Raw genomic sequence first — 13,955 nt, 5'->3', positions numbered from 1 at the left:
GTACGTCTAGGTGTGTCTGGTGTGTCTGCAGTTACATCCTACTGATGCCTCTAGATGTTTCTGCAGTTACATTTTACTGATGCCTCTAGGTTTTTCTGCAGTTACATCCTACTGATGCCCCTAGGTACATCTGCGGTTACATCCTACTGATGCCTCTAGGTGTGTCTGCAGTTACATCCTACTGATGCCTCTATGTGTGTCGGCAGTTACATCCTACTGACACCTCTAGGTGTTTCTGCAGTTACATTTTAGTGATGCCTCTAGGTGTGTCGGCAGTTACATCCTACTGATGCCTCTAGGTGTGTCTGCAGATACATCCTACTGATGCCTCTAGGTGTGTCTGCAGATACATCCTACTGATGCCTCTAGGCTGTCTGCAGTTACATCCTACTGATGCCTCTAGGTGTGTCTGCAGTTACATCCTACTGACGCTTCTAGGTGTGTCTGCAGTTACATTCTACTGATACCTCCAGGTGCTTCTGCAGTCATATCCTACTGATGCCTCTGGACGTCAAATATTGCTAGTTCATATCTAAATTAATAATTCCAATATTATGCTGCATACAAAAGTATTAAACATTGTCATCTTAAAGATTACACAATGGCAAACTCCACTGTATTGATACTTGACCTCTGCCTAGTGCAGGTAAAGAGATATAAATTGTTGTTTATAAATATTTATTTATCTTGCCATAAGGTTCATGTTTTTCTAAATATCTACAAAAGTAAACAGCACAGACAGAACTGCTTAGCATGATATGACAGCTCTAAGCTGGATGAACAAAATGCTGCTGATAGTAAGTTGTTTACAAAATATTATTAGCTTAATAGTTACTGTGTTTACTGTGATTTATAAAATAATCCAATTTAAAACCTAGAACCTAAAGAATGCTACCACTATAAAAATAGTTTGTGCTGAAGGGTTTCCCATTTATACTTCTTTCATAACCCCTATAATCCCAGAGATATGAACATTTGTTTGAAAGGTGAGGACATAATTTGATTCTGTCCAAAGGTTTAGATTCCGCCCATTGGAAGTTACAGTGCAAACTTCCTGAGGTCCACTGGTGGGAATGATTTATGAACTGCTTTGACTCTAATCTGAACAGAAGATGAGTATCCAGAGGTAGGCAAGCAGATATGGTCAAAATGTGTGCCTTGATAGATAAGTATGTTAGGCCAGATTTCAACAGGTCACAAAAATAAGAGAAGACCATTGTATTTGAATGTAATGGATCCTGATGTTTAGCAAGATGTCACATAGTAAATCATTTACATTTAACTATGTAAGATTTCCTGGGAATAGGTTTCCTTGCATCCAAGAGAAGCTGAAGAATGTCCTCAGAAAATCTGTTTGAAAGGGATCGGAATCCTGTCATCCATAATGTCAGGTAGAGAGATGAGAGGGTGGGGTGAAGCAGTGACCCCTTCTGATGTATGCAGAGTAACTTGTAATGATGGCCCTTGGATAGGTGGTAAAGAAGGGGGAACCAATGCTGCCTGGGCCAAAAGGGATCTTTGGGTTGTCTCTTTGAATCTTTATTAAGATTTTGGGAAGAAGAGGAAGTGGGGGAAAGATATAAAGGAACCTCCCTTTCCAATGAAGGACATAGCATCCATTTTCCAAGCTTGGGACAGTAAACCCTGGTGCAAAAAAGAGGTAGTTGTTTGTTGTTAATGGAGATAAATAGATCTATCTGTTGGGTCCCCCAGTCTGTGGACTTTGTGTAGGAAAAACAAAAAGACAGCTTGGAAACACCTGATGAAGTCTTGCCATATGTGCAAGACGAAAAGCGCTTCATTAAACTGAGAGAGAATTTGTTTTGGTGTTTCCAAGCTGTCTTTTTGTTTTTTGCTAGTTTGTCTTACTTTAGTTCCGACTTTGTGTAGGAAGATACCCTATTTAGCATTCATTCTTGGCGATCTTCCCTTGATCTGTTTAGAAAGTCTTCCAGGACATTCTCCTGTGAGGGGATGTAAATCACTTAGAGAGAGAGAGAGAGAGATTTGCTTTTGTGGCTGCTCCCAAGACAGCCAATCTGCACAGCTGATAGGATTTGGTGTTCCCCTTCTTCTTTATGTACCAAATGACCCTTGTATTTGTTTATGTATTACATGACCATTGTGTTGTCTGTGAGTTCTCTTAAGAGTGGGAGAAGACCTACAGAGCTTGGATTAGTGCCTATGTCTTCTTCAGATGCTTGTGCTCTGATTGATTTGGTGACCATTGTCCCTAAACTCTCAGGTTGCCTGACCATGTTCTTCATGCATTGGCTGAGGCATATGTCTGCAGTTCCTGTTGAGGTGTTTGTACTCTGGATGGCAGACCTAGGTTGAGCTTTATCTGTGATATCCACCTAATTATTTCCTTCTTTAAGTAAGTTAGAAGATGAATCTGGCATCCAGGGGACAGGAATGTTGAGACCAGGTACATTTCAGGTACAACTGCATCTTTTTCATACAAAGTCTGGTGAAGGGGACCATGGGTATAATTGTGACCATGAACCCTGGTCCTCTGAAAATTTCTCTTGCTGTACATGACTGAAGGGAAAGAAGCAAATGGAACTAACTGGAGACATTCAGCATTTTTGTCTGGCAGTAAAAAGGCCTAAATGAGTCTGGTGTCTTGTATCCAGCCCAAGAAATCTAGATCTGGAGATGGTTCTCAGGTGGGCTTTTTTTAGGCTGACTGTAAACCCCAGATCCTGGAGTAGTGACAGGGTGTAGCTGAGATGAGTCAAGAGGGTCGGCTGAGAATATGTCTGAATTAGCAAGTCATCCAAATAAGGAAATATCTGCATTCTCTGAAAGCTATAACTAGAGCCAGGCACTTAGTGAACATTCTGGGGGTGTATAGAGTCCAAAAGGCAAAGCAGATAATTGAAAGTGTGATGAGAAAGTTGAAAACCTCAGAAATTTCCTGTAGGAGAGGTGAATAGGAATGTGGAGGTATGCATACTTTAGATCCAGAGACACCAGGAAGGGCTGCAGAAGAGTTTGCAGAGAGAACATCTTGAAAGAAGGGACCCTGGGAAAGGTGTTGAGGGTGGAGAGATCCAGTATAGGTCTCTAGACTTCTTCTTTTCTTGGGAGAAGGAACATTCTGGAATAGATCCCTTTCCCATGTACTGTGGAAGAATAGGATCTATTGTGCCTTCGAGCAAAACTTGAATAATTTTATCTGATCATGAGGGGGTGGGATGGCACTGAATAGAGGGACTTCCTTCCATGTCAATCTATACCCCTTTGGCTTGTAGTGACAAGGAGTCAGTTTTTTAAGGCAAAGTTGAGCCTTATGGGTAGAGGAAAGGGTGAATGGAGGGGTGGGGGACAGAATGTAGACAGGCAAACTTGTCTGGGTATGGATGCCTCCCAGATCTAAACCCCCTGTCTGATTTGTCCTGCACTTTTTTCCTATGTATTTTCTTGGCCTCATGAGAAAGTCTAGACTCCCAGAGAAAGGGGAGTGTGCTTATCAGGATAATTTCTCTGGTATCTGGGCACAGAATTAATAAACACCTGTCTGCAGTCCTTCATTATTTTGCCTTGTTATTTTTAAGTCTTAAACACACATCTGGACCAAATAGAAGGTCCCTGTTCAGTGGAGAATCAAGAAGTTTTACCTTAGTGTCCTCTAGGAGGTGCTGAGAGCATAACCCAGCAAACCTCCTGATCACAGAACTTGCAGCAGCTGCTCTGGAGGAAGCTTGTACCCTATCCTAGTTTCATAGGTTTATAGGTGTTTACCAGGCTAATGACCACAAGGGCCTTTTTAAGCCTAGCCATGTATCCCGAATCTCTGACAAGTTCTGATATATTAAGTGTAAGCTTGGGCCTGGGAGATGAACCATTTACAGGTTACCTGTTTGCATCAGAGACATAGGTGCCAAGTTGCACTTGAATTGGATTAGGGAAGAACTCTGCTTTACATGGATGGGGAGCCTGTTCCATAGATGGGGTAGTCTCTGGGATACATACCTATCTCTCCAGTAGGTCCTATTCATATCACAGGCAAGGTTTAAGTCTTTAGAATGGGTAATTCTGGTCAGAGTGGGGTCTGACAATGCCCTGTATGCCAGGCATAGATCTCACCTCAAAAGCCTGTAGGAGAAAGAATACAGGGATAGGGCCTTGAGGCAGTCTGCAGAGGACATATTACTTATGCCTTGTATTCTTTTAGTGAGGAACCTCTGTGGACATTCCAGTTGTTGGATATGCCTGGTTAGGTACATACTAAAGGGGGCATTGTACTCAATGATAGGTCTGATGAATGCCGAATACAGTGGAACAATGACTTCCTTGGACTTAGGTGCCATACCTTTGTTTATAAGTTGCGCAACATAAAATTATTTCCTCACCACTGTAGACACATGATGATCAAAGGCTAGATTACTATCTATGTGTGTCCCTAAGTCCCTGACTACTGGGTCAGCATTAAGGGGTATGTTGTCAATATGATAGCTGCTAGGGATGGATGACTTCCCAAAGGATACTATTATGCATTTCTTGGCATTTAGTTTTAGTCCATGACTCTGACACCAGTTGTTTGTCTGTGTCAGCCCCTCCTGGAGAACATTTGTGTCAGTGTGAGATTCAATGACAACTCCTAATTTACAATCATCTGCAAAATTAGTCAGCCAGAGACCACTGACATTGGCCTTTACTTCTGAGAAGTAAAAGTCAAAAAGGAATGGTCCAAGGACTGATCCCAGAGGGACTCCACTTGTGACTGGCCTCTTTGTAGAGGTGGACTCCTGAGTTCTAACTTCCTGGATCCTGTCTGTGAGCCAGTCGGCTATCCACTGTGTGACATACGGGTTAGTACCTAATCTCTTGAGTTTGTCAACAATGCCCGAGTGGGGTATTGTGTCAAATGCATTGGTCAGGTCAAGATAGGCAGTGTGAACAATTTTGCCCTCATCCATTGCTTTGGTAGCCTTCTCAAAGAAGTCCACCAGGTTGAGTAGGCATGATCTGTCCTTTACGAAATCAAACTGGGTTGGGTCCAGTATGTGGAGGTTTACTGTATCTCTATTGATTATCTCCATGATAATTCTTTCCATGGCTTTACATAAAAGACTAGTAAGACTCATGGGTCTGTAGTGTCCAGGGTCTGTAGATGGCCCACCTTTGTGCAGAGGGATGATTGTTGCCTTTCTCCATTCATGAGACACAAAGACTGTTTGGAGGCTACAGTTAAATAGTAATTCCAGAGGCCCTGATAGGTCATGTTTCATGCTATTTAGAAGACATCCTGTGATATTGTCTAGGCCCATTGATGCAGTGTTCTTGGTCTTAGAGAGAGCATTAAGGACCTGTTCCCTAGTGATAGTAGGGAGAGTTATATTTGATGATATTTCGAGAGGGAGAGAGGAGTAAAGTTGGAGCTGACTTTATCATCCAGGAGGTTTGCTATATCTTCTGGCTCAGTATAGGTGGCTCCATTTACAATGAGCTCTGCACACAATTGTGTATTGTCTTTGAGGTTCTGGACATAGCTAAAACATCCTTTGTGGTTGTCCTTGGCCTGGGTGGCCAAACTTACATCAAGTTTCACTTTGGTAGACTTTATTTGTCCTCTGAGTTGTTTGTTTAGTTTGATGAGAGTGCTTTTATCCTGCTAGGTGCTGCACTTCCTAATTTTTGCCATGATTTTCTTCCTCCTGTTATATATCCGATTGATTTTTGTAATTCTGCCAGGGTGGCTTGCTTTTTGAGTTAATTCTGTACTCCTTCCTGGTGTGTACAACTGCCACTATACAGCTATTAACCTGTTTGTACAGGGTTTCTGTGAACAGTTCTGCATAGGCAGAAGTGTTCTCAGGATTTATAGTGGCTTGACATTTTGCCAGGTTCCCACTTAATAGCAGGAGGTTAGCCTTAGAATAGTTCCTGAATATTCCAGGTTTAGCTGGGGATCCAGGTTTTATTTTTATTTCAAAGGAGACCATTTTGTGTTCTGACCTTACCAGGGAAGGCATTACAGTAGGGGGTGTGCAGCGCTCTTCCATATTAGTGAGGACCAGATCCAGTATGGTTGCACCCTTGGTTGGTGTATTGACTATCTGGTCCAGGGAATTTGTGTTTACAAAATCCAGGAATCTCTGCGCATGCACGTTTGATGTTGTATAGGATTCCCAGTTAATAGTGTGGTAAGTCACCCATGAATATGGTATTGGGTTGGATGGTTAGTGATTCTAATAAGTTAAATACATGGCATGGGTTTCCTGGGTCACAAAAGGGGACATATAGCTTACAAGGAAGGGGTATTGTATTTTACCCATAGTGGTTTGAACAGCTGCATTTTATGTTGGGCTGAACCACCAAAGACACGGCCTGCTGTTTACTGCCTGCTGTTTACTGCCTCCTGTTTACTGCCTGCTGTTTACTGCCTGCACTTTACTGTCTGCTCTTTACTGCCTGGTTCCTTCTTAGAGGGCAATGTTTTATTTAAATTCTCCAGAATAAACAAGTATTTAGTTATCTGGGTCTGATTATTTGGAACTTTAAAGGCAAGCGTGGAAGATGTATACACCCAAAATCTGTCCATTGCACTGCTGTCTTTATCTGAGGGAGGGACACTGGCAACAGACAGTAGTTTAGAGGGTTTGTCTGTAGACATGGAAACACAGAACATTTTGCCACAGGGATTTTGTAAAGAAATTTTAAATCTTCGGGAACTAAATCTATCAGGCCTTTTATGGGCTGGTGACTGAGAGCCAGAAGCAGTGGATGTTGATGCAAAGGCGTAAAGGAAGGCCTTCAAAACTAGAGTTACAGGTGCAGGGGCAGGTGTGCGTACCTCAAAAAGATTATAGTTTCTTTGCTGCACTTCAGCAATCTGCTTAGATTCCCATTCAAATTGCTTCATCATATTAACAATAGTTTTCCACAGATAAAGCTTCTTCAGCAGAGGAGTCAGGAAAAAAAGGAGTCTTCATCATCAGTGGCCACATGGTCTAGTGAATGGATTTGGGAAACGTAGGCCAAGAAGTGGTCACCTGAGTCTGATTCACCCTCTTCTATCCACAGAAGATGAATCTAAGGGTCTCTTCTGAGGAGTGGTGGGAGATGTAATAGTGGTAGTATGTCCTGCTAAGTATAGTGGCCTGAGAGCCAAAATGGCTTTAAACAGGACCTGTGAGAAATCTATCCAATCCTTTTGCTTGGATATCTGAGGAGAAGAAACATGTTTGGTCTTTTGTTGTTTTTTTCTTTCCAGGTGCAATGTCTGCTTTCATTAAGTGCAGAGGTTACAACCCCTGACCTACCTCAATGAGTGATCCTGGGAATTCCTCTCTGATGAAGATCTGTAGTATGCCTTTAGGTCCTTTGTAAATAATTAAATAAAGTTAATAGTTTAGTTAAATAAAGTTCTCCTTTCTCACCATCATCAGTAACTCCGTTACTTTTCTAGAATATTCTGAATATGAGAATTCCTATATTTAACTACATCCAAATGTGATATAACTAAATATAGTCTGTTGTCTGAAAATAAGAATCTAGAAGATTAAAAAAAGTTGTAAAATTATTTCAGAGCACGAGAAATGAAGACACGTCTTAGTCTATTACTGCAAAGAATTGATACATCTTCTGACCAAACAAACTCTCTAGAGGAAGAGGAGGAACATGTGAACAGGATTATGACCAGGTAAGTGTCTGACATCAGTACCAGAAATACACGTTGTATCTGTGCACATTTACAGAATAATGTAAAATGTCAGTATTGAAACATAGTAAGCTAGCAACATCACAGGATACCCTTAAGAATAAGCTACAGTTCAGTTTTGTAATTTTATATCAGGCTGTAACCCTGCTCCTTATCGGATACCCTATTTACCCTTTAGTGCCAGCCTTTAGCCCTTACTATTACCTTTATTTGCCCTTCTTGCTTCATTTTACTGCTGGTTTGATTTATTACACTTGGCATGCTTACTTTTGTATATTTTCTCTAACATATGCAGTGTTATCTATAACTTTTTATTTTGCATCTTTTTATACTTGGTATTTGTATTATGATTTTTAAATGGATATTTTTCTCCATGGGCCTCGACTGAAAATAAGGTCTGCTCAGTTGGATGTCATGGTAACAACATAAAAATTACAAATGCATATTTAACAAACAATTCTATTTCTAGACTGGTATAAGTACAGATTATGGCAATAACTAAAATGCCCTTGCACCCATGACCCACTACCAGGGAAAGTGGTAACTTAACCAATGCAGGTTATAAGGAGCTATAAAGTGCTGCTAATGGCATACTATTTGCTTTTCCTGGTAAATAAGTCTGTATATAAGAATGCATGTCTTGTATAAATTTGCAGCTGAACGTATCTCTTTTTATACATATTGCCGAACTGCACTTATACACAGATGTTGGGGGTTGCAGAATTCACATTTTATACAATCTCACTGCTGAAACATAATCAATCTACTGATATTGCTGCCAGTACTTTAGGCTAGGGCTGAAAACATTCCCTGGATCCGCCTCCCTTCCTAGTTAACAAAAACAAATAAATAAATAAATACGAATAAAATACAATAAGATAAATAACTTTTCTTAACCAGACCGGTTCCTTAAAGCTGCGGTGATTGATCATAGAAATAGGCCAAGAAACAAACAAAACACACTTTAATATGAGTGAGACCAACTTGATAAAAAGCACAGGGTGTTCTGCAACAATAAAACCCACGAATAATGACAATTAAGAACATAAACGCAGTCCGTTCTGTGAATGTTATGAGGCTCAGAAGTCACAGCCAAGTTCACAGAAACATCATCAACTCTCGATTCCCAGTAAGTGACTCAAAAGGAAAAACGTGGTCCTGGAAGTTGGAAGTACAGACATTACGTTTCAAAGAAAGGAAAGAAAAAACACACTGGCAAAGGTAAGCAGAAATATTTGCTGTTCACAATATAAGGAGTAGGTCATTAAACACAACTCATCTGTTTCAGAGGAAAAGAGGTAGGTGAGTAGACACAGGTCAGCTGTGGGCGCCAGGCTTAATTGTGAGACAATACCTATTATAGGTTCATAGGTGTTTACTAGGCTAATGACCACAAAGACCTTTGTATGCCTGGCCATGCATCCCAAATCTCTGACAAGTTCTGATACCCTTGATAAGTGTAATCAGGGGCTTGGAACATGAAACATTGACTAGCAGGGTCCTGGGAGATGAACCATTTACAGCTTGCCTGTCTCCATTTGAGACATACATGCCAAAGGAGGGATGAATTTGCTCTTCCCCATCCAATTGTCTAAATTACATTTGAATGGGTTAGGGAGGAATTCTGCTTCACATGGATGGGCAGATTGCTCCAGAGATGTGGTAGTCTCTGGGATGCATACCTGTCTCTCCAGCAGGTCCTATTTAAATCACAGGCAAAGTTTAAGTATTTAGCATGGGTAATTCTGGTGCTGTTTGTTTTGTGGATAGGAAAGAGGTCTGTCAGAGTGGGGTCTGACAATGCCCTGTATGCCAGGCATAGATCTCCCCTCAACACCATGTAGCAGACAGAATACAGGGATAGGGCCTTGAGGCAGTCTGCATAAAACATTTTACTTATGCCTTGTATTCTTTTAGTGAGGAACCTCTGTGGACATTCCAGTTGTTGGATATGCTTAGTTAGGTACATACCAATGGAGGCACTGTACTCAATGATAGTTCTGATGAATGTCAAATACAGTGGAACAATGACTTCCTTGGACTTAGATGACATACCTTTGCTTATAAGTTGTGCAACATAGAACGATTTCCTCACTATTGTAGACACATGATGGTCAAAGGCTAGATTAATGTATATGTGTGTCCCTGACTACTGGGTCTGCTCTAAGGGGTGTGTTGTCAATATGATAGTTACTAGGGGTGGATGACTTCCCAAAAGATACTATTATGCACTTCTTGGCATTTAGTTTTAGTCCATGGCTCTGACATCAGTTGTTTTTCTATGCCAACCTCTCCTGGAGAACATTTGTGTCAGTGTGGGATTCAATGACAGCTCCTAATTTACATTCATCTCAAAATTTATCAGCAGAGAACACAGACATTGACCTTGACTTCAGAGACATAAATGGCAAAAAGGAGCAGTCCAAGAATCTGTCCCTGTGGGACTCCACTTGTGATTGGCTTCTTTGTAGAGGTGGACTCACCAATTCTAACTTCCTGGGTCCTGTCTGTGAGACAGTTGGCTATCCTCTGGGTATGTAACTAACCTCTTGAGTTTGTCAACAATGCCAAAGTGGGGTATTGTGTCAAATGTCTTGGCCAGGTCAAGGAAGGTAGTGTGAACCATTTTGCCCTCACTCATTGCTTTGGTGACCTTCTCAAAGACGTCCACCAGGTTTAGTAGGCATGACCTGTCCTTGACGAAATCAAACTAGATTGAGTTCAGTGTCTGGAGGTTGAATACTTCACTTTTGATCATCTCCATGATAATTCTTTCCATGGCTTTACATATAACACTAGTGAGACTTATGGGTCTGTAGTGTCCAGGGTCTGTAGATTGCCCACCTTTGTGCAGAGTGATGACTGTTGCTGGTCTCCATTCATGAGGCATGAAGTCTGCTTTGAGGCTACAGTTAAATAGCAATTCCAGAGATCCTGGTAGGTCATGTTTCATGCTATTTAGATGGCATCTTAGGATATTTTCTGGACCCATTGATGCAGTGTTCTTGGCTAACTCTAGAAAAGTATGATCACTATTCTGTGATTCCTGCGCTTTGCAGGTAAAGGTCAAGATCGCATTATCCTTTGGCCTGAAAACACAGCGTCTTATATTTAGTATATATAAGCAGCGGGCTTGGATGCCCGCAGGCAGGTGCAAGGGGGTGTACTTGAACCCCCCTGGATTTTGACTTCACTTGTCGAGGGACTGTGGCATTTACTTTTTAATCTAAAAAAATACTGTTTTTGTTTTTAAGGGTGTTGTTCTTTAGGATCAGTCCAGTTGCACACACCTGTCGCTTCATGTCTGTGCATGCATTGTCACACAGACTACCTGATTTTCCTGTCCGCCCACACACAGAAATTTTAAATACAGGATGTTCCGTTCTTGTGTTGCTGCCTTCCAGATAATGCATGTAAACGGGATTCTTCAACAGCAACACATAAGGTTCCATGTCTTTCTTCCTATGACGTTGTCTTTAACAAAGCATAGAACCATTCTAAGGAAGTGCTTAACCATAAGGAAAAGACATTTTCACCTATGTTTGATAAGTCTCTGAATGGCTCATTTGTGACAGCTATCTATTTAATCCATAATTACACCTCTCTTCACCTATGTTTGATAAGTTTCTGAATCTCATTTGTGACAGCTGTCTATTTAATCTAGCATTACACCTCTCTTCACATATGTTTTATAAGTTTCTGAATCTCATTTGTGACATTAATCTATTCAATCTGTCATTTCACCTCTCATCACATATGTTTGAACGTCTCTGAATCTGATTAAACAGCTATCTATTTAATCGATCATTACACTTCTCTTCACCGATGTTGGATAAGTTTCTGAATCTCATTTGTGGCAGCTATCTATTTAATCCATCATTACACCTCTCTTCACCGATGTTGGATAAGTTTCTGAATCTCATTTGTGACAGCTATCTATTTAATCCATCATTACACCTCTCTTCACCTATGTTTGATAAGTTTCTGAATCTCATTTGTGACAGCTATCTATTTAATCCATCATTACACCTCTCTTCACCTATGTTTGATAAGTTTCTGAATCTCATTTGTGACAGCTATCTATTTAATCCATCATTACACCTCACTTCACCTATGTTCGATAAGTTTTTTTAATCTCATTTGTGACAGCTATCTATTTAATCCATCATTACACCTCTCTTGATCTATGTTTGATAAGTTTCTGAATCACATTTGTGACAGCTATCTATTTAATCCATCATTACACCTCTCTTCACCTATGTTTGATAAGTTTCTGAATCTCATTTGTGACAGCTATCTATTTAATCCATCATTACACCTCTCTTCACCTATGTTTGATAAGTTTCTGAATCTCATTTGTGACAGCTATCTATTTAATCCATCATTACACCTCTCTTCACTTATGTTTGATACGTTTCTGAATCTCATTTGTGACAGCTATCTATTTAATCCATCATTACACCTTTCTTCACCTATGTTGGATAAGTTTCTGAATCTCATTTGTGACAGCTATCTATTTAATCCATCATTACACCTATCTTCACCTATGTTTGATAAGTTTCTGAATCTCATTTGTGACAAATATCTATTTAATCCATCATTTCACCTCTCATCAACTATGTTTGATAAGTTTCTGAATCTCATTTGTGACAGCTATCTATTTAATCCATCATTACACCTCTCTTCACCTATGTTTGATAAGTTTCTGAATCTCATTTGTGACAGCTATCTATTTAATCCATCATTACACCTCTCTTCACCTATGTTTGATAAGTTTCTGAATCTCATTTGTGACAGCTATCTATTTAATCCATCATTACACCTCTCTTCACCTATGTTTGATAAGTTTCTGAATCTCATTTGTGACAGCTATCTATTTAATCCATCATTACACCTCTCTTCACCTATGTTTGATAAGTTTCTGAATCTCATTTGTGACAGCTATCTATTTAATCCATCATTACACCTCTCTTCACCTCTGTTTGATAATTTTCTCAATCTCATTTGTGACAGCTATCTATTTAATCCATCATTACACCTCTCCTCACCTATGTTTGATAAGTTTCTGAATCTCATTTGTGACAGCTATCTATTTAATCCATCATTACACCTCTACACCTATGTTTGATAAGTTTCTGAATCTCATTTGTGACAGCTATCTATTTAATCCATCATTACACCTCTCTTCACCTATGTTTGATAAGTTTCTGAATCTCATTTGTGACAGCTATCTATTTAATCCATCATTACACCTCTCTTCACCTATGTTTGATAAGTTTCTGAATCTCATTTGTGACAGCTATCTATTTAATCCATCATTACACCTCTCTTCACCTATGTTTGATAAGTTTCTGAATCTCATTTGTGACAGCTATCTATTTAATCCATCATTACACCTCTCATCACCTATGTTTGATAAGTTTCTGAATCTCATTTGTGACAGCTATCTATTTAATCCATCATTACACCTCTCTTCACCTATGTTTGATAAGTTTCTGAATCTCATTTGTGACAGCTATCTATTTAATCCATCATTACACCTCTCTTCACCTATGTTTGATAAGTTTCTGAATCTCATTTGTGACAGCTATCTATTTAATCCATCATTACACCTCTCTTCACCTATGTTTGATAAGTTTCTGAATCTCATTTGTGACAGCTATCTATTTAATCCATCATTACTCCTCTCTTCACTTATGTTTGTTAAGTTTCTGAATCGCATTTGTGACAGTTATCTATTTAATCCATCATTACACCTCTCTTCACCTATGTTTGATAAGTTTCTGAATCTCATTTGTGACAGCTATCTATTTAATCCATCATTACACCTCTCTTCACTTATGTTTGATAAGTTTCTGAATCTCATTTGTGACAGCTATCTATTTAATCCATCATTACACCTCTCTTCACTTATGTTTGATAAGTTTCTGAATCGCATTTGTGACAGCTATCTATTTAATCCATCATTACACCTCTCTTCACCTATGTTTGATACGTTTCTGCATCTCATTTGTGACAGCTATCTGTTTAATCCATCATTACACCTCTCTTCACCTATGTTTGATAAGTTTCTGAATCTCATTTGTGACAGCTATCTATTTAATCCATCATTACACCTCTCTTCACCTATGTTTGATAAGTTTCTGAATCTCATTTGTGACAGCTATCTATTTAATCCATCATTACACCTCTCTTCACCTATGTTTGATAAGTTTCTGAATCTCATTTGTGACAGCTATCTATTTAATCCATCATTACACCTCTCTTCACCTATGTTTGATAAGTT

At 39.7% G+C, this 13,955-nt stretch overlaps 1 protein-coding gene across 1 annotated transcript in view; it reads left to right on the top strand.

The window, feature by feature from the left end:
* Positions 1-13,955, top strand: part of LOC122812319 (regulator of G-protein signaling 8-like) — a 511,190-nt gene that overhangs the window by 177,168 nt on the left and 320,067 nt on the right. The window contains exon 4 of the mRNA XM_044084724.1: positions 7,538-7,651. Within this exon, the coding sequence (XP_043940659.1) occupies positions 7,538-7,651 (114 nt within the window). The remainder of the gene's footprint in view (positions 1-7,537; positions 7,652-13,955) is intronic.

This window comes from Protopterus annectens, chromosome 9.part0 (genome assembly GCF_019279795.1).
Source record: "Protopterus annectens isolate FY-2018-M chromosome 9.part0, PAN1.0, whole genome shotgun sequence".
NCBI lineage: Eukaryota > Metazoa > Chordata > Ceratodontiformes > Protopteridae > Protopterus > Protopterus annectens.
Note: the sequence above shows the minus strand (reverse complement) of the source record. Positions and strands in the feature narration are given on the sequence as shown.